This window comes from Odocoileus virginianus, chromosome X (assembly GCF_023699985.2).
Source record: "Odocoileus virginianus isolate 20LAN1187 ecotype Illinois chromosome X, Ovbor_1.2, whole genome shotgun sequence".
NCBI classification, from domain to species: Eukaryota; Metazoa; Chordata; class Mammalia; order Artiodactyla; family Cervidae; genus Odocoileus; species Odocoileus virginianus.
The window spans coordinates 19135795-19155030 of record NC_069708.1 but is presented as its reverse complement, the minus strand read 5'-3'; the positions used below and the strand labels follow the sequence as shown (position 1 = coordinate 19155030).

The 19236-nt window shown below is 38.9% G+C and overlaps 1 protein-coding gene across 8 annotated transcripts in view; it reads left to right on the top strand.

The window, feature by feature from the left end:
* Positions 1-19236, top strand: part of ARHGEF9 (Cdc42 guanine nucleotide exchange factor 9) — a 396118-nt gene that overhangs the window by 309279 nt on the left and 67603 nt on the right. For all 8 annotated transcript variants that reach the window (XM_070461884.1, XM_070461883.1, XM_070461885.1 and 5 more), the window contains one exon: positions 13362-13605. In XM_070461884.1, the coding sequence (XP_070317985.1) occupies positions 13362-13605 (244 nt within the window). The remainder of the gene's footprint in view (positions 1-13361; positions 13606-19236) is intronic.

Below are 19236 nucleotides of genomic sequence, written 5' to 3'. Positions count from 1 at the left end.
AACTATTATTGTGTTATTGTTAATTTCCCCTTTCATACTTGCTACCATTTATCTTACATATTGTGGTGCTCCTATGTTGGGTGCATATATATTTATAATTGTTATATCTTCTTGGATTGATCCTTTGGTCATTATGTAGTGTCCTTCTTTGTCTCTTTTCACAGCCTTTATTTTAAAGTCTATTTTATCTGATATGAGTATTGCCACTCCTGCTTTCTTTTGGTTTCCATTTCCATGAAATATCTTTTTCCAGCCCTTCACTTTCAGTCCGTATGTGTCCCTTGTTTTGAGGTGAGTCTCTTGTAGACAGCATGTATAGGGGTCTTGCTTTTGTATCCATTCAGCCAGTCTTTGGGGCATTCAACCCATTTACATTTAAGGTAATTATTGATTAGTATGGTCCCATTGCCATTTACTTTGTTGTTTTGGGTTTGCATTTATACAACCTTTCTGTGTTTCCTGTCTAGAGTAGATCCTTTAGCATTTGTTGAAAAACTGGTTTGGTGGTGCTGAATTCTCTCAGCTTTTGCTTGTCTGTAAAGCTTTTGAATTCTCCTTCATATCTGAATGAGATCCTTGCTGGGTACAGTTTTCCGGGTTGTAGGTTATTCTCTTTCATTACTTTAAGTATGTCCTGCCATTCCCTTCTGGCCTGAAGAGTTTCTATTGAAAGATCAGCTGTTATCCTTATGGGAATCCCCTCGTGTTTTATTTGTTGTCTCTCCCTTGCTACTTTTAATATTTGTTCTTTGCGTTTGATCTTTGTTAATTTGATTAATGTGTATCTTGAGGTGTTTCACCTTGGGTTTATCCTGTTTGGGACTCTCTGGGTTTCTTGGGCTTGTGTCACTATTTCCTTCCCCATTTTAGGGAAGTTTTCAGCTATTATCTCCTCTAGTATTTTATCATGGTCTTTCTTTTTGTCTTCTTCTTCTGGGACTCCTATGATTTGAATGTTGGGGCATTTCACATTCTCCCAGAGATTCCTGAGGTTGTCCTCATTTCTTTTGATTCTTTTTTCTTTTTTCCTCTCTGCTTCATTTATTTCCACCATTTTATATTCTACCTCACTTATCCTATCTTCTGCCTCTGTTATTCTACTGTTGGTTCCCTCCAGAGTGTTTTTGATCTCATTTATTGCATTATTCATTTTTAATTGACTCTTTTTTATTTCTTCTAGGTCCTTGTTAAACATTTCTTGCATCTTCTCAATCCTTGTCTCCAGGCTATTTATCTGTAACTACATTTTGTGTTAAAGATTTTGGATCATTTTTATTATCATTATTCTAAATTCCTTTTCAGTAGATTCCCTATCTCCTCCTCTTTTGTTTGGCTTGGTGGGCATTTTTCATGTTCCTTTACCTGCTGGGTATTTCTCTGCCTTTTCATCTTATTTAGATTGCTGTGTTTGGGGTGGCCTCTCTGTATTCTGGTGGTCTGTGGTTCCTTTTGATTGTGGAAGTTTTTCCCAGTGGGTGGGGTTGGACAACTTGCTTGTCAAGGTTTCCTGGTTAGGGAAGCTTGCATTGGTGTTCTGGTGGGTGGAACTGGATTTATTCTCTCTGGAGTCCAATGGAGTGTCCAGTAGTGAGTTTTGGGATGGGTCTATGGGTTTGGTCTGACTTTGGGCAGCCTGTATGTTGATGCTCAGGGCTATGTTCCTATATTGCTGGAGAATTTGTGTGGTATGTCTTGCTCTGGAACTTATTGGCTCTTGGGTTGTGATTGGTTTCCATGTAGGTATGGAGGCTTTTGGATGATCTCTTATTACTTAATGTTCCCTGTAGTCAGGAGTTCTCTGGTGTTCTCAGGTTTTGGGCTTAAGTCTCCTGCCTCTGGATTTCAGTCTTATTCTTCCAGTAGTGTCAACACTTCTCCATCTGTACAGCACTGGTAATAAAACTTCTAGGTTAATGGTGGAAAGATTCTCCACAGTGAGGGCCACCCAGAGAGGTTCACAGAGTTACATGAAGAAGAGGAGAGGGAGGAAGGACGTAGAGCAGAGCAGGAGGAGAAAAAGGGGGACTCAAGAGGAGAGAGACAGATCTAGGCAGTACTCTGTTCCCTAAGTGTTCTCCATAGCCGAGAACACCCACAGAGATTCACAGAATTGGATTGAGAAGAGAAGGGGGAGGGAGGAAATAGAGGTGATCTGGGGGAGAAAAAAGAGAGTCAAAAGGGGGAGAGAGTAATCATCACACTCCTGAGTAAAAATGGGTACTGAATATTGGATTCTTAAATGTCCAAAATTGATATCAAATACTGAAAAACAAAGATTAAAAATCTAGAATAGAGGTTAGACTCTTAAAAATACAATATTAAAAAAAAAAACAAAACCACAAAAAAAAAACAAAGAAATATATATGAAGTTTGCTTTAAAAATAGGATTTTTTTTGGTAAGGTTATAGTGGCTTTTGAAAATTAAGGAATAATAGTGGACTTTAAAAAAACAAAAAATTTTTAATTAAAAAAGTAATAATAAGAAAAATATATCTAGGAATTTCTCTGGAGCTGTTGTGGATAGTCTGGGTTCAGTTCAGTTTCAGACAGTTCCTTGTTCCAGCTTATACTTCTCAATATCTATAGGCCCCTTCCAGTGTAGTTGGTGTTAACTACAGGGATTTTAATCTGCTGCACCTGTCACTTCTAAAGCAGTTCCCTTTGTTTATTTGGCTTCTGTTTGCAGGTCTCTTCAGTGTCTTAATTCCCACCTTGACACAAGGTGGCGGAGGTGGTCTCTTGTTTAGGTTCACTTGTTCAGTTGTGCTGTGGGGAGGTAGGGGCACTGCAAACAAATATCACTGGCGTGTGTGGGGAGTACTCACAGTGTTTCGGCCACACTGGGTTTGCCCCCGCTCAAGGTGTGTGTGCTTTCCCCATCTACACTGCTCAGGCTCCAAGTTGCTCTCCAGGGAGCGGGCCCTGGTTTGCATGCACTTCCCAGGCCCAAGCTGCTCAGGTTCAGGTTTTCAGGTACCTCACAGTGACGTGGACTCCGTTGGGCCTGCGTTTTTTGTCTTCCCTGGTTGGAGCAGCTCAGGCAGCCAGGAGCTTAACAAGCGCATTCTCCTCAGGTGCAGTGCAACTTCTCCCCTCCCAGTCCCAGCCTGTTTCTGGCACACCTGGTCCAGTGTGCCTTGTGTCTCTTCTAGGGAGCTGATCTCTGGCTGTGACCCTCCCGGCAGATGTCAAACACCCAGAAGCTCAGGAAATCTTTGGTTAGAGACTGGAAGCCTGTTTGTAGTTTGGTAGGGGATGCCATCTCTGGGGCCGAGTTTGCCCCTTGCCCTTCTCCCCTGCCTCCCGCCTCCAGTGGGGGATGGGCTAGTCCGCAGCCGGCTAGCTCTTTGGAATTGCTCAGTCCTTCCTTTGTTCTGTGAAACGGCCAGCAGTGCCTTAGGTTAGGGCTTTTCGCAGGTTAATTCTCTCTCTCTCTCTCTCTTGCTATCCTACAGTTTAAGTTGCTATTTCACATTAGCTCCCTCAGATTGCCCTCAGGGCATTCAGGCCCGGTCCTTACCCTAAGCAATTCCGCCTGCTCCTCTCTGTCCAGCCCCCACTTGCCGGTGGCAGATGCGAGCGTCTAGGGTACTTTTCTGCTGGGAGTTGCTTTTAGGCATGTAATCTGTGGGTTTTATTTATTTTTCCTCCCAGTTAGGTTGCCCTCTGAGATTCTAAAACTTCCCCCAGACCCGCCGGTGAGAGGTTTCTTGGTGTTTGGAAACTTCCTCTATTAAGACTCCCTTCCAGGGACAGATCTCCATCCCTAACTCTTTTGTCTCTCTTTTTATCTTTTATATTTAGTCCTACCTCCTTTCAAAGACAATGGGCTATTTTTCTGGGTGTCTGATGTCCTCTGCTAGTGATCACAAGTTGTTTTGTGGAGTTTGCTCAGTGTTCAAATGTTCTTTTGATGAATTTCTGGGGGAGAAAGTGGTCTCCCTGTCCTATTCCTCTGCCATCTTAGCTCCTCTCTCCAAAACCAGTGGATTTAAAAAAAGAACACCTGAGTCCAAGACTCAACTGTCTCTTACTAATTTGCTTAACCTTGTGCTAGTTCTTTAAGTCTTTATTCTTATCAGTATCAAGTCATCCTGGTGATAGAATTCACTTCAGGAGGCTTTGAGGAGATCACTTGAAGTAATGGGATGCAGTGAACTATAATGTTAAGATCACGGGTTCCAGAGCCAGACAAGAGACTACCAATTTCCTTTTTCCCATCAGCTATGTAACCTTGGACACCTCCTGGGTGCCTTTTATTATTCCCTCATTTGCAAAATGGGAATCATAATAGTATCTACATGCAAGGGACGTGTTGTATGCTGTTGTACCTCATGCAAGTACATGTACATGTACAAGTGTGTTGTACCTCAGTGTTAAATGAGGTAATAGAGTTATAGGGCCTAGCACACAGTAAATATTTAGTAATCATTCATTCAGGAAGTTTTTATTCAGAGGCAGTATCAGTTCAGTCACTCAGTTGTGTCCAACTCTTTGAGACCCCATGGACTGTAGCACGCCAGGCCTCCCTGTCCATCACCAACTCCCAGAGTTTACCCAAACTCATGTCCATTGAGTTGGTGATGTCATCCAACCATCTCATCCTCTGTCATCACCTTCTTCTCCTGCCTTTAATCTTTCCCAGCATAAGGGTCTTTACAAATGAGTCAGTTCTTCACATCAGGTGGCCACAGTATTGGAGTTTCAGCATCAACATCAGTCCTTCCAATGAATACTCAGGAATGACTTCCTTTAGGACAGACTGGTCTTTGCAGTCCAAGGGACTCACAAGAGTCTTCTCCACCACCACAGTTCAAAAGCATCAATTCTTCAGCACTCAGCTTTCTTTATAGTCCAACTCTCACATCCATACATGACTACTGGAAAACCCATAGCCTTGACTAGATGGACCTTTATTGGCAAAATAATGTCTCTGCTTTTTAATATGCTGTCTATGTTGATCATAACTTTCCTGCCAAGGAATAAGCGTCTTTTAATTTCATGGCTGTATACACAGTGGTTAAAACAAGAACAGATTTTTAGAGTCAGATAGCTTAGACTCAAATCCCAGCCATGCCATAAATGGTAGCTTTTATTCCTGGGCAAGTTTCTTAACTGCTCTATGTCCACAGTTTCTCATAAAATGGGATTATAACAGTACCTAACTTGTAAGATTGTGAGGATGATTTAAGTTAATAAATGCAAAGTGTAGCTGCCAGGGGATGAACACATAAAGGTAACATCAAACACACACACATATACACAATGTGATGTTATTCAGTATTTGAATAAGAAAGAAACACTGCTGTGCCCAACAACATGGTTGAAGCTGGAAGACATTATGCTATGTAAAATAAGGCAGAGAAAGACAAATACTGTATTATCTCATTTATATGTGGAATTTAAAATAGTCCAACTCATAAAGGTAGAGAGTAGAATGGTGGTTGCCAGGGGCTCATTTGCTCATTTGGGTGGAGAAAATGGGGAGACATTGGTCAAAGGGTAAAATCTTTTAGTTATGTAGGATAAATGAGTTCTGGATAGCTAATGTATTATACATATGGTGACTATAGTTAGCAACACTGTATTGTATAATTGAAATTTGCTAAGAAAATAGATCTGAAGTATTTTCTCATCTCAAAAAAAGACAACAATGTGAGATGATGGATATGTTAATTAACTTGATTGTGATGATCATTACATAATACATACCTATATAAAAACATCACATTGAAATAAATGAAAAAAGCCCCATCACATTGTATACCTTAAATATATATAAGTTTTGTTATTTATACCTCAGTAAAGCTGGGGGAAAGCATTTAGAGTAGTGTCTGCTGCATAATGTCTGTTGTTTAAGTGTTCACTGTTGTCGTTGTTGTTATGGCTGATTCATGTCAATGTTTAAAAACCACTACAATGTTGTAAAGTAATTAGCCTCCAGTTAAAATATATTAATTAAAAAAAGAATGTACTCTAGATGCTGCAGTGCTATAATGATAAAGACAAATCCAGTCCTAGCACTGTGTGCCTTCCCCAGAATCTGAAGAAAAAACCAGGGTTGTCAGGCTAGAGGTAAGTAGCCAGGGCCCCCTCAAAAGAGGTAGGGAGAACCTTGCTGACAAGCAAGGGAAGCAAACTGCAATCCTGAACAGTTGCATTCCCCAGACTGCAGCATCTGCAGTACAAAATGTACTGTAGTGTTTCAGTAAACCCCATGAATACCCAGTGAGGCCAAGTTCAAACAGCTCCCAGCTGTTTCAATCACATAATGTCAGGGATGGGGATAAACTCCTTGCTGGAGACACTGCTAGAGCCAGGGTCAGAGTGCTTGACTGCAGATGCCAGGACCATCCTAGAGAAGCACTAGCTCCCTTAATCTCCTCCAACTTGGATGAGCAGAAAGGAAAAGGAGGAAGGTGGCCATCCTATTAGAAATGACCCCATTTAGACAGAGAAATTGTGAAGACCCAAATAACATCTGTAGTGTGCACCTATTCACCATGTGCCTTTGAAAGCACTCAGATCACTATTAACAATTGGCATGTGGGCATCCCAGTCCCAATAGCCCCACAGGCAACTAGGGCTCAGAAGAGCTTTGTACCCTTGCTATGTGTAGAAGCTGAGCAGAAAAAACATTTGAGCCCTTATCAGCTCTCCTTCCCTGGATAACTCCTAAGTGAGGCAAAACCAAGGAAAGCTCCGTACGGGGCACAACCTGAATGGACAGACAAAATTAGCAATAAAACATATAAAACAAAACTCATGCAAATTAATTAGGATGGTAATTGAATGCCAGTTGTCTTCATAGTCTTTATAGTTGTCTTCATAAGTGTCTTCATAGTCTTCATAGTCAGTTCTAGCATTCAGAAAAGGAAAACTGTAATGATGTGATCTAGAGGATGCAGTCATGGAGGCTGCTTTGAGGAAGAAGAATGTGTGAATTTGATCTTAAAGTCTGAAAGGACTGGAATAGAAGGCTTCTTTGGGTCAGGGAGGGGATAATAGTGTGAGCCCAGGTATAGATCTGTGATTTTGGTGAGTGAGTAGCAAATGGTATTTGCCACCCACCACTAATGCCACTCCTGCCCTGAAAAGGTTTATGAAATTTCCAGAAATAGTGGGGTAGCTATGTAAATTTTAAAACATTCAGAGATGCTTTTACTTTAATTATTTTCAGTCACAATATTTAACTTACTTTGAAAGTTCAAATGAACTAAAGGAGGCAGTGGGTTTTTTACATTTATCAAGAGGAGTTTTTAAGATCTATGAAACACTGGTCTGAAAGCAAGAAAGCTCAGCACAATGTTTATCAGGTAAGGCTAGCCTCATAACCTGGATACTGCATGTTTAGATTTGAGCTTTATAACAATCTTACAAGGTAAATATGGCTCTCCTAGTTTTATAGTTGGAAGTTGAGGCTCAGCAAGGCTAATTCATTTGCCCAGTACCACACAGCTAGGAGGTTAAGCAGCTAAAATTCAAACTCAGAACTTTAGACTCTAACTGATGTTCTTTCCACCATTCTTTGCTGCTTATTGGCCTTAGCTACCCTTTCTGGTCAGTTTTTTGAACAGTGGGTCATTCTTAATCATTTCTATCACATCCCTACACTTAGCTTTATGACTAATCTGATGTCTGAATGCTCACATTCAACCCTCTGGGGAGCCAGAAAGAACAGGAAAAGGGAGAATTTTAATGACACATCCCTCTAGTCCTATTCCCCTGCCACAGAGACAGAATTCTCTGTCATTCATTATTATCTTCAGATACCTAAAGAAACAATAGGAGGTTCAGTTGATGCTTTTAATTTAGCTCTAAGATCGTGTGCATCCTTTCCATTTTTGAAAACTATTAAATGTTTTGAAGGCTAACAATGTTTATGACACACTAATACAGAGGGAAAGGAAGCAGCAGGCTGAAGTTAGGAAGAGGGAGGGTTGAATCTGCCTATATTCTAGCCAGGTGGGCACACACCTATTAGCAGTGTGGTCCAGGTCTATGTGTATGTGTATTATGTATTGTAAGGCAGGTTTCAAGCCTTTACAGGATCAAAGTAGATTACATTGATACATTCTCCTCAGCTTGTCCTGCTTTTGTAGTTAGTTTGACAGGGCCTACTTTTATGCATATTTCACAAAGTGTTCCTAGGTATTATAGAAGTTAGTTCATGGGTGTGCATGCATGCTTAGTCGCTCAGTCATGTCCGACTTTTTATGGCCCTTTGGACTGTAGCCCACCAGGCTCCTCTCTCCATGGAATTTTCCAGGCAAGAATACTGGAGTAGATTGCCATTTCCTACTCAGGGAATCTTCCTGACCCAGGGATTGAACCCACATCTCCTGTGTTTCCTGTGTTGCAGACAGATGGATTCTTAACCTGCTGAACCATCAAGGAGCCACCCCATTATTTTGCCAGGACTGAACTTGTCCACTTTGAGTATGGTAAAAGGAATCCAAACTCTGAAACAGGCTTGTAACTACATTGTTACACTCTGTATAGTAGACCTATCTCCTTCTTGTAAACTTGATACCAGGATTGCCCAATGGATTAGAACCAATCTCTATGCAAAAGATTATTTATATGCATAATCGTTATGTAAGGAAAAGAACACCATGATGTATTTGGCAACCTAGGGTTTTGAGATTGACAGAGCTATGCTGAGAATCCTTAAAGAATCCCAGCCCTACAGAAAAGCTCTGTTTACCATGCAGTGTGAAGACTTAGGATTGGGAATGTGAGTATATGTGTGCTAAGTCCCTTCAGTCATGTCCAACTCTCTGAGACCCTATGAACTATATATATCCCATCAGGCTCCTCTATTCATGGAATTCTCCAGGCATGTATACTAGAGTGGGTTGCCATGCCCTCCTCCAGGGGATATTTCTGACCCAGGGATCAAACCCATGTCTCTTAGGTCTCCTACATTGGCAGGTGGGTTCTTTACCACAGTGCCACCTAGGAAGACCTGGGAATATGAGGTCAGTTTAGTTCAGTCGCTCAGTTGTGTCCATCTCTTTGCGACCCCATGGACTGAAGCACACCAGGCTTCCCTGTCCATCACCAACACCCAGAGCTTGCTCAAACTCATGTCCATTGAGTCGGTGACACCATTCAACCATTTCATCCTCTGTCATCCCCTTCTCCTCCCACCTTCAATCATTCCAAGCATCAGGGTCTTTTCCAATGAGTCAGTTCTTTGCATCAGGTGGCCAAAGTATTGGAGCCTCAGCTTCAGCATCAGTCATTCCAATGAACATTCAGTATTGATTTCCTTTTGGATGGACTGGTTTGATCTCCTTGCAGTCCAAGGGACTCTCAAGAGTATTTCCCAACACCACAGTTCAAAAGCATCAATTCTTTGGTGCTCAACTTTCTTTATAGTCCAACTCTCACATCCATACATGACTACTGGAAAAACCATAGCTTTGACTAGAGGGACCTTTGTTGACAAAGTAATGTCTCTGCTTTATAATATTCTGTCTAGGTTGGTCATAGCTTTTCTTCCATGGAACAAACATCTTTTAATTTCATGACTGCAGTCACCATCTGCAGTAATTTTGGAGCCCAAGAAAATAAAGTCTGTCTCTGTTTCCATTGTTTCCCCATTTATTTGCCATTATGTGATGCGACCGGATGCCATGATCTTAGTTTTTTGAATGTTGAGTTTAAGCCAGCTTTTTCACTCTCCTCTTTCCCTTTCATCAAGAGGCTCTTTAGTTCTTCACTTTCTGCCATAAGGGTGGCATCATCTGCATATCTGAGGTTATTGATATTTCTCCCGGCAATCCTGATTCCAAATTTTGCTTCATCCAGCCTGGCAGTTTGCATGATGGACTCTGCATGTAAGTTAAGTAAGCAGGAATTGCTGACAATATACAGCCTTGACGTACTCCTTTCCCAATTTGGAACCAGTCTATTGTTCCATGTCCAGCTCTAACTGTTGCTTCTTGACCTGCATACAGATTTCTCAGGAGGCAGGTAAGGTGGTCTGGTATTCCCATCTCTTGAAGAATTTTCCACAGTTTGTTGTGATCCACACATTCAAAGGCTTTGGTATAATCAACAATGCATACGTAGATGTTTTTCTGGGATGCTCTTGCTTTCTCCATGACCCAACGGATGTTGGCAATTTGATCTCTGGTTCCTCTGCCTTTTCTAAATCCAGCTTGAACATCTGAAAGTTCAGTGTTCATGTACTGTTGAAGCCTGGCTTGAAGAATTTTGAGCATTACTTTGCTAGCGTGTGAGATGAGGGCAACTGTGCAGTAGTTTGAACATTCCTTGGCTTTGCTTTTCTTTGGGACTGGAATGAAAACTGACCTTTTCCAGCCCTGTGGCCACTGCTGAGTTTTCCAGATTTGCTGGGATATTGAGTACAACACTTTCAAAGCATCATCTATTAGGACTTGAAATAGCTCAACTGGAATCCCATCACCTCCACTAGCTTTGTTGGTAGTATTGCTTCCTAAGGCCCACTTGACTTCACATTCCAGGATGTCTGGCTCTAGGTGAATGATCACACTATCATGGTTATATGGGTCATTAAGATCTTGTTTGTATAGTTCTGTATATTCTTGCCACCTCTTCTTAATATCTTCTGTTTCTGTTAGGTCCATACCATTTCTGTCCTTTATTGTGCCCATGTACCCTTGCCTGGAAAATCCCATGGACAGAGGAGTCTGGTAGGCTACAGTCCATGGGGTCGCAAAGAGTTACGACTGACATGCAAAGAGAACACGACTGAGTGACTTCACTTTCACTTTGCATGAAATGTTCCCTTGGTATCTCTAATTTTCTTGAAGAGATCTCTAGTCTCTCCCATCCTATTGTTTTCCTCTATTTCTTTGCATTGATCACTGAGGAAGGCTTTCTTATTCTCCTTGCCACTTGGAACTCTGCATTCAAATGGGTATATCTTTTTTTTTTTTCTCCTTTGCCTTTAGCTTCTCTCCTTTTCTCAGCTATTTGTAAGGCCTCCTCAGACAACCCTTTTGCCTTTTGCATTTCTTTTTCTTGAGGATGGTCTTGATCACTGCTTCCTATACAATGTCATGAACCTCCATCCATAGTTCTTCAGGCACTCTGTCCATCAGATCGAATCCCTTGAATCTGTTTGTCACTTCCACTGTATAATCGTAAGGGATTTGATTTAGGTCATACCTGAATGGTCTAATGGTTTCTCCTACTTTCTTCAAATTAAGTCTGAATTTGGCAATAAGGAATTCATGATCTGAGCCACAGTCAGCTCCAAGTCTTGTTTTTGCTGACTGTATAGAGCTTTTCCATCTTTGGCTGCAAAGAATATAATCAATCTGATTTCAGGATTGACCATCTGGTGATGTGTAGAGTGTAGAGTCATGTGTAGAGTCATCTCTTGTGTTGTTGGAAGAGGGTGTTTTCTATGACCAGTGCATTCTCTTGGCAAAACTCTATTAGCCTTTGCCCTGCTTTATTTTGTATCCCTTAGAAGAAGTGGAGTAGCCCTCATATTCAACAAAAGATTCTGAAATGCAGTATTTGGATGCAATGTCAATAATGACAAAATGATCTCGGCTTGTTTGCAAGGCAAACCATTCAATTTAAGAAATAAATCATTATAAATATAGTCTTCCTTCTCTCCCTCTTCCGTCTATTTCCCCTCTTTCTCTCTTGTCCCCATTCTCCTCTTTGTACTCCCTTGAATTTGGCATGTATCATTGTTGTATTTTTCTCATAATTTTTGTATACATCCCTAAATAGTCTGTGGCATTGTTTTGTATTTTTAAACTTTATATAACAGAATACATGTAGATGAGATAAAATTACATAAAATAGAAAGCAGGGTAATTATGAGCATGTGATTTAATACGTGGGCTGCCTTAGTGTTATAGGTTTTAGAATGGGCAGTGCATTCACCAAAACTTAATACATCATTAAAAGTAAGTAAGCAAGTAAATGAATAGAAATATAAGGGCACTATACATTGAGTAATTATGAATGTCTAATGTACTGGGTTTAATTCAATTCCGTATACCCAAGAATAAAATATCAATCATAATGGATAGGCAATATATTCTTTGTATCCAGCTACAACTGTTGGTCCTTTAATGGACCAGAACCTGGTGGTCTGGAGTCGACGATAAGAAAGTGAGAGAGAGAAAGAGGCTGATATCCCCTAGTTTACGTGGGAAGCCACTAGAGTCCTGTTCTTAGGGCTCGCGCTGCTGCATGTAGGCACCGGGTGCCCTCTCGAGTGGGTGAAGGCACAGTGCGCCTTCTTGAGAGGGTCCTAGAAGCCTGGGCAAGAAAGTGAGCTCAGCGGGCCTCCGTGCTCCAAGGAATTAGCCAGAAATAGAGAGAGAGAGAGAAAGACAGAAAGAATAGAAAGAAAGAAAGACAGACAGACAGACAGACACGGGGACCAAAGCTCTAATGGAGCAACTGTGTTTTAAAACATGACATGGGCGTATATACTGTAGTTATTCTCAGCAAAGATAAAGATTAAAATTCCAGATTTACAAAACATAAGAGGATCCTACCAAAGAGAGAGTTGCAAACAATCACCTTTTCATAAGCAGGAAGATGGTACTTATCACTGTAATGAGAAATGCCTGGATTCCTCAGCCCAGGGAAAGGTGTGCCTCTCCTCTTAATTCCTGAATATTCAGGAATCAATAAGGGCCAGAGGGTTCCTGACAGACCCAAAACAGCACACAGGGAGCCTCTTGTTAAATGCTTCCTGACATACAACTTTTGTTTTTCTCATGCAATAAGATTTGTGAGATTCATCCATGTCAACATATGAAGCTTTTTATTCACTTTCCCTACATTTCTCCTGCTAGACAAGTCCTTTTCCAAAAAAACCCTCAGAATTCTAAGTGTTTAACTTTCCCTAGGTAATCCTTCCTGGCCTGTGGCTACCTAGCTACTCTTATCACTCATCCCCCCTCTGATATGCCAGTCTCAACGGCCTACTTAGATTCCTGAGTATACTTCAGCAACTAGTCAGTTCATTTCATACTTCTGGAAGGCTTGCAAATATTTTGGAAGAGGAAAAGCCCTTTGTAGCAGTGCTTGTGCAGCTTGCTGCTTCCAGCTTCACATCAGCAGTCTTGTTGTAAACACATATGTGCATTGAGGCTGAGGTCTGAGACAAAATCCATGGATGTAGGCCAGAGCATTTCTCTAATAGCATGTAGTTAGTCAACTGTTAGTGTCATAAGCTAAGGTAACCTGCCCAGATTTAAGCCAAAGCACCTCTCACTGATACACCAGAACAATGGCAATGTTAGCATTCTGCTGTACCTATGTGCCAACTGTCCTTTTACTCACTCTCCACATACCTCCAACAAAAAAGCCTTCTCTTTCTTTCTGTCTAGGACCTGATCCGGAGAGACATCCTGTACTACAAAGGCCGCATTGATATGGATAAATATGAGGTAGTGGACATTGAAGATGGCAGAGATGATGACTTTAATGTAAGCATGAAAAATGCCTTCAAGCTTCACAACAAAGAGACTGAGGAGATACATCTATTCTTTGCCAAGAAATTGGAGGAGAAGATACGCTGGCTCAGAGCTTTCAGAGAAGAGAGGAAAATGGTACAGGAAGATGAAAAAATTGGTAAGTGACCTGAGAGGAGAAAGAAGAATATGGCTATGAAGAACATAGAAGAGTTAAATTAGTTTTCACTTTTCTAGAGGCAAAGAGATTTGTGTTGCAAACTGACATAATCCACTTTGGTGGTTTCCTATTATTAGGTTCTTTTGGCAGATAACAATAGTTTCTATTAGTCAGAGTTAAGTGATACTTAGAGGTTGATTTCCCCTACATTATCACTACTAGGTGAGATTGTTACACTTAAATCAAACCTCAGGCTCAATTCTCCCAAACATACAAAAGTGTATTAGCAAACAAACACAAAAGCAGTCATACAGCCTGTTCTGTAATTTCAACGAAGTCGCAACTCTGTCCTTAGATACATGACAGCATCTTCTGTGAAAAGTTTAGGTTAGTCGAGGCAGATTTGGTAATTTTGGAGAAGGGAACGGGCACCTACTCCAGTATTCTGGCCTGGAGAATTCAATGGACTATATACAGTCCATGGGGTTGCAAATAGTCGGATGCGGCTGACGGACTTTCACTTTCAGCTAACTTCTTAGTCAAAGTCTAGTGACAAAATCCTCTGAGTAGGCCAAAATATAGTACCCATTTTCAATCTTAAATTTCAGGCTTCCTTCTGAAGTATATATATATAGGCTATAGGGTTCACTGGATTCTTATACCCAGTTCTTGTGAAGGCTAAAGTGCCTATATGACATTTGTGCAGAGGGCACATACATGTATTAGACTAATTAGGCCTCCTGAATTAGGGTGACTGAACTGCTGGTAGTTGTGGCCTCTTGAGCAAAGACCTCTGAATGTTCAATATGTTAACAAATCACTTCTTGAGTGTGTATTCCTGATTAGATAACTTTAGGTGTTAACTAAATGTCCCTATTAATGTTCTTGTATATATCATGTTCTCTATATAAAAGTATTTTAAAATAAATTATAGAAAATAAAATAGGGCCACTTGCATGATTTAAAACCAGGACCATTTGTATGATGTAGAATCACACTAAACCATACTCTTTTATTTGAAATAAGTTATTCTCCTTTCCAAAGGAAATATAGCTGGTAGAGATACTTTTTATACTGCTTTCCAACTGTGGGATTCAGCATTTAACCTTGTGGTTTACAAAGTACTATCTCGTCTCCTGCTCGTGGTCCTGCCTTTCTGACATAAAAATACAATAAGCCAGGCTTTGAAATTCCTTGAGAAGATACCAGAGTTTCTGGTATTGCCTCACCCCTAAGGGAGGAGAATTATACCTCAAAACATCTGTATTCAAGTTGGAAGAAACTGCCTCTAAAAAATGGACCTACCATTTGAGTCCTGGTATAAATATATTCTCCTATCTGAAGTATTGGGAATTGAAATGGTCCAGAGGCAAGGAAGAATCATCAGAAAGACACTGCGTAGTCTTATCTAAGTCTTCTCAGGTTTGGGGTAGAGTACTTATTGATAATTCACTTTAAGTCCCATTGAATTCAGTTTGCTTTTAGCATTTGGGCACCGCTTTAGGACCTGATGTAGAATCATGACAGAAATTCTACTGGCTGCTTCTTCTAATGGAAGGAACCAACAATCTCTGACACTGCCTAGATTGTTAGTGCTATTAGAGGAATTGTTTTAGTGTGCTTTTTGCAGACCCTAGATCAACTAGAAGATTAATACCATTCACTCTGGTTCCAACATATCCCCCACACTGTAGAAAAGCTTCCAGAAATTGCTTCCCAAGGGTCATCTTTTTAAAAATATTAAGAATTTTGTCTGAGTGTAACAGTAAGTCATTTTCTTTGAAAGCAATTTTGGGGAAAAAACACAAAAATACAAGGAAAAAAACACCTAAAAATCACACATGAACATATTACCCAGAGATAAATTTTATAAATACTTTGGTATATTTCCTTCCCATCTTCTTTCCTATGTGTCTAAATTAAAAAAAAAAAAATTAGAGTGCCTGAATCTTTATTTTTGTCTCCCCCAACCTCTGCCACTTCATGACAGATATAAATTTATATCTTTGTCACTTAAAATTATATCATTATCATTTCTTTAAATCATTTACTATTTTAATCATTATTTTTATGGCTGTCATGTGGATTTACTATAATTTTTGTTTTTTATTTTTACTTTTTAATTATAAAATACATAGTCATAATAACCATTTCCACTTATGGAAATATAATAAAGTTTAGCATTCTGTTCCCTTCTCTGTTGCTCCTATTCTGTGTAAGATAATCAGTATTAATTTGATTGTTTCTTTTCATACTAATCTGAACTTCATATAAACATATACACATAAGATTTTATTTATAAAAATATAAATATTATACTAAAATATAAAAATTATACTATACATATTACTCTTTAACTTGCTTTCTTAAGCATAATTTATCATCAGAATCACTCCAATTGAAGAATACAGAATCTAACTATTACTCCTTGTATCAGTCAGGGTTCAATAAGAGAAGCATAACCAGTAAGAGATAAATTATTATTAAGAAATTTATTATAAGAATTGCATTATGTAATTGCGAAGGCTGGCTAAGCAACTCCAGGCATTCAGGTTCAAACATCATGGGTAGGCTTGAACTTGTGGACATAGACCAAAGCTGTCTTTGGATAGGGCTTGTAGGTCTGAAGTTTGTAAAGAAAAATTTCTTCTTTTAGGTGAGACCTCAGCCTTAGTTTTTTAACTGGCAAAAACACCATGAGCTCTGTACTTAATTTTTTTTCCTTTTATTTATTTGTTTTTTAATGTATTTATTTATTTTAATTGGAGGCTAATTAAATTTTAAAGGCACAATATACTAATCTTAGCTGTAGGCTTATTGTTGTACAAGTTTCTAGGACTTATTCATATCTTATGTAAATGAAACTTTATAGCTATAGAAAAGCAGCTCCCTGTTTTCTCTGGTGATTCTCTCTGGAATCACCATTCTGCTCTCTGTTTATGAGTTTGACTAGTTGAGACACCTCATATTCATACAAATATAGAATTTGTCCTTCTGTGACTACATTATTTTAAGTAGCAAATGTCCTCCAGATTTATCCATGTCATCACATATGGCAGAATTCCCATTCTTTTTAGGGCTGAATAATATTCTTGTGTGTGTGTGTGTGTGTGTGTGTGTGTGTGTATACAAAAAAATACATGCCACATTTTCTTTATCCCTTTATCCATCCTCAGACATTTAGATTGTTTCAATTATCACGGCTAATTGGGAATAATGCTACAATGAATATGAGAGTACTGATATCTCTTCAAGAACCTGATTTCAATTATTTTGAACATATAGCCAGAAGTGAGATTGCTGGATCATATGGTAGTTTTCCATAGTGACTAAATCATTTTAATTCCTAACAGTTTGCTGTGGGTCCGGTTTCTCTACATTCTTGCCAATACTAATCATCTTTTGTTTCTTTGAGAATAGCTCTCTAAACAGGAGTGAAGTGATATCTTATTATGGTTAAGATTTGGATTTCCCTGATAATTAGTGATGTGGAGAATTCTTTTATATACCTGTTTGCCATTTTTATGACTTCTTTGAGAACATGTCTATGCAAGTCCTTTGACCATTCTTTTTAATCGCTATATGGTTTTTTTGTTTGTTTGTTTTTCATTATTTTTACTACTGAGCAGAGAAGTTTCTTGTATATTTTGGAAATTAAGCCCTTAGATATATGGTTTCCAAATATTTTCTCCCATTCCATAGATTGCCTTTTTTTTTTAAGAAAATTCTTGACTGAGCTCAGTGAACTTCAGTGTGTGTGTGTGCATGCTCAGTCATGTCTGACTCTTTGGGACCCCAGGGACTATAGCCCACCAGGCTCCTCTCTCCATGGAATTTTCCAGGCAATAATACTGGAGTGCAATAGATTGCCTTTTTAATATGTTGTTTCTTTTCTTTGCTGTGCAGAATCATTTTAGTTTGATGTAGTCCTATTTGTCTGCTTTTGCTTTGTTGCCAGTGCTTTTGGTGTTGAAGAAATCATTGTCAAGAAGATTTTTCCCTTTTTTTCTTCTAGGAGTTTTACAATTACAAGTCATACATTTAAGTCTTCAGTCCACTTTATGTTGATTTTCATGTATGGCATAAGATAGAAGTTCAATTTCATTCTTTTGCATGTGGATATCCAATTTTCACAAAATGATTTGTTGAGGAAACTATCCTTTCCCCATTGTGTATTCTTGGCAGCCTTGTCAAAGATATATGTGTGGGTTTATTTCTGGCCCTCTATCCTAGTCCATTGATCTGTATGTCTCTATTTATGCCATACAATACTATTTTAATTACTGGAGCTTCATAATATATTTTTAATCAGGAATTGTGAAGTCTCCAGCTTTGTCCTTCTTTCTCAAGATTGGTTTAGCTATTATGGGTCTTTTATGTTTCCACATAAATTTTAGGCTTGCTATTTCTATTTCTGTAAAAAAACAAAAGCCATTGGGGTTTTGATAGAATTGCATTGACTCTATAGATACCTTCAAGTCAGAATGAATATTTAACAATATCAAGCCTTCCACTACAAGAAAGGTAAACTATAAATCAATATCTGTAACAAAATCCATGGGAAAGTCCTCTGTAAATCACTGGAAAAAAAAATTCAACAATACAATAAGAGGATCAGACACCATGACCAAGTGGGATTTATCTGGGATACAAGAATGGTTTAACATATGTAAATCAATTAATATGATACACCACACTAACAAAATGAAGGGAAAGAGTCACATGCTCATCTTTATAGATGCAGAAAAACCATGTGAAAAAATTCAACACACTTTTATGATAAAAACTATTGACAAGGTATAGAAGGAATTTACCTCAACATATAAACCATATATTGAAGGCACACAAGGCTCATAGCTAATATTATACTTAGGCGGGGAAAGCTGAAAGCTTTTTCTCTTAAGATCAGGAACAAGAGATGTTTACATTCACCACTTCTAGTCAACGTAGTAGTGGAAGTCCTAGCTAGATCAATTAGGCTTAACTATTAATTCCTCCAAATTAGGAAAGAGAAAGTAAACTTATTCCTGTTTGCAGATGAGATCATCTTATACGTAAAAACCCTAAAGACTCCACAAACAGCTTTTACATCTAATAAATGAATTCATTTGTAGGATACAAAATCAATACACAAAAGTAAATTGTGTTTCTATGTACTAACAGCAAACTATATGAAAAAGAAATTAAGCAAGCAATCTCATTTACAATTGCTTCAAAAAGAATACAATAGTTAGATATAAACTTAACCAAAGAGTTAAAATACTGGTACACTGAAAACTACAAAATATTACTGAAAGAAATTAAAGAAGACATAAGTAAATAGACATTTTGTATTCTTGGAATGGAAGACAATGTTAATAACATGTTCATTTTACTGAAGTCCATCTATAGATTCAATGTGCTCCTATTAAAACTCCAGTAGCATTTTTTATGGAAACAGGGAAAAAAAGAACAATCCTAAAATTCATGGGGATACACAGTATATCCATGAGAGAGAAAAACAAAGCTGGAGACATCACAATTCCTAATTCAAAATATATTACAAAGCTATAATAATTAAAACAGTTTGGTGCTGGCATAAAGACAGACATGTAGATGAATGCAATAGGATAGGGAGCTCAGAAAAACACC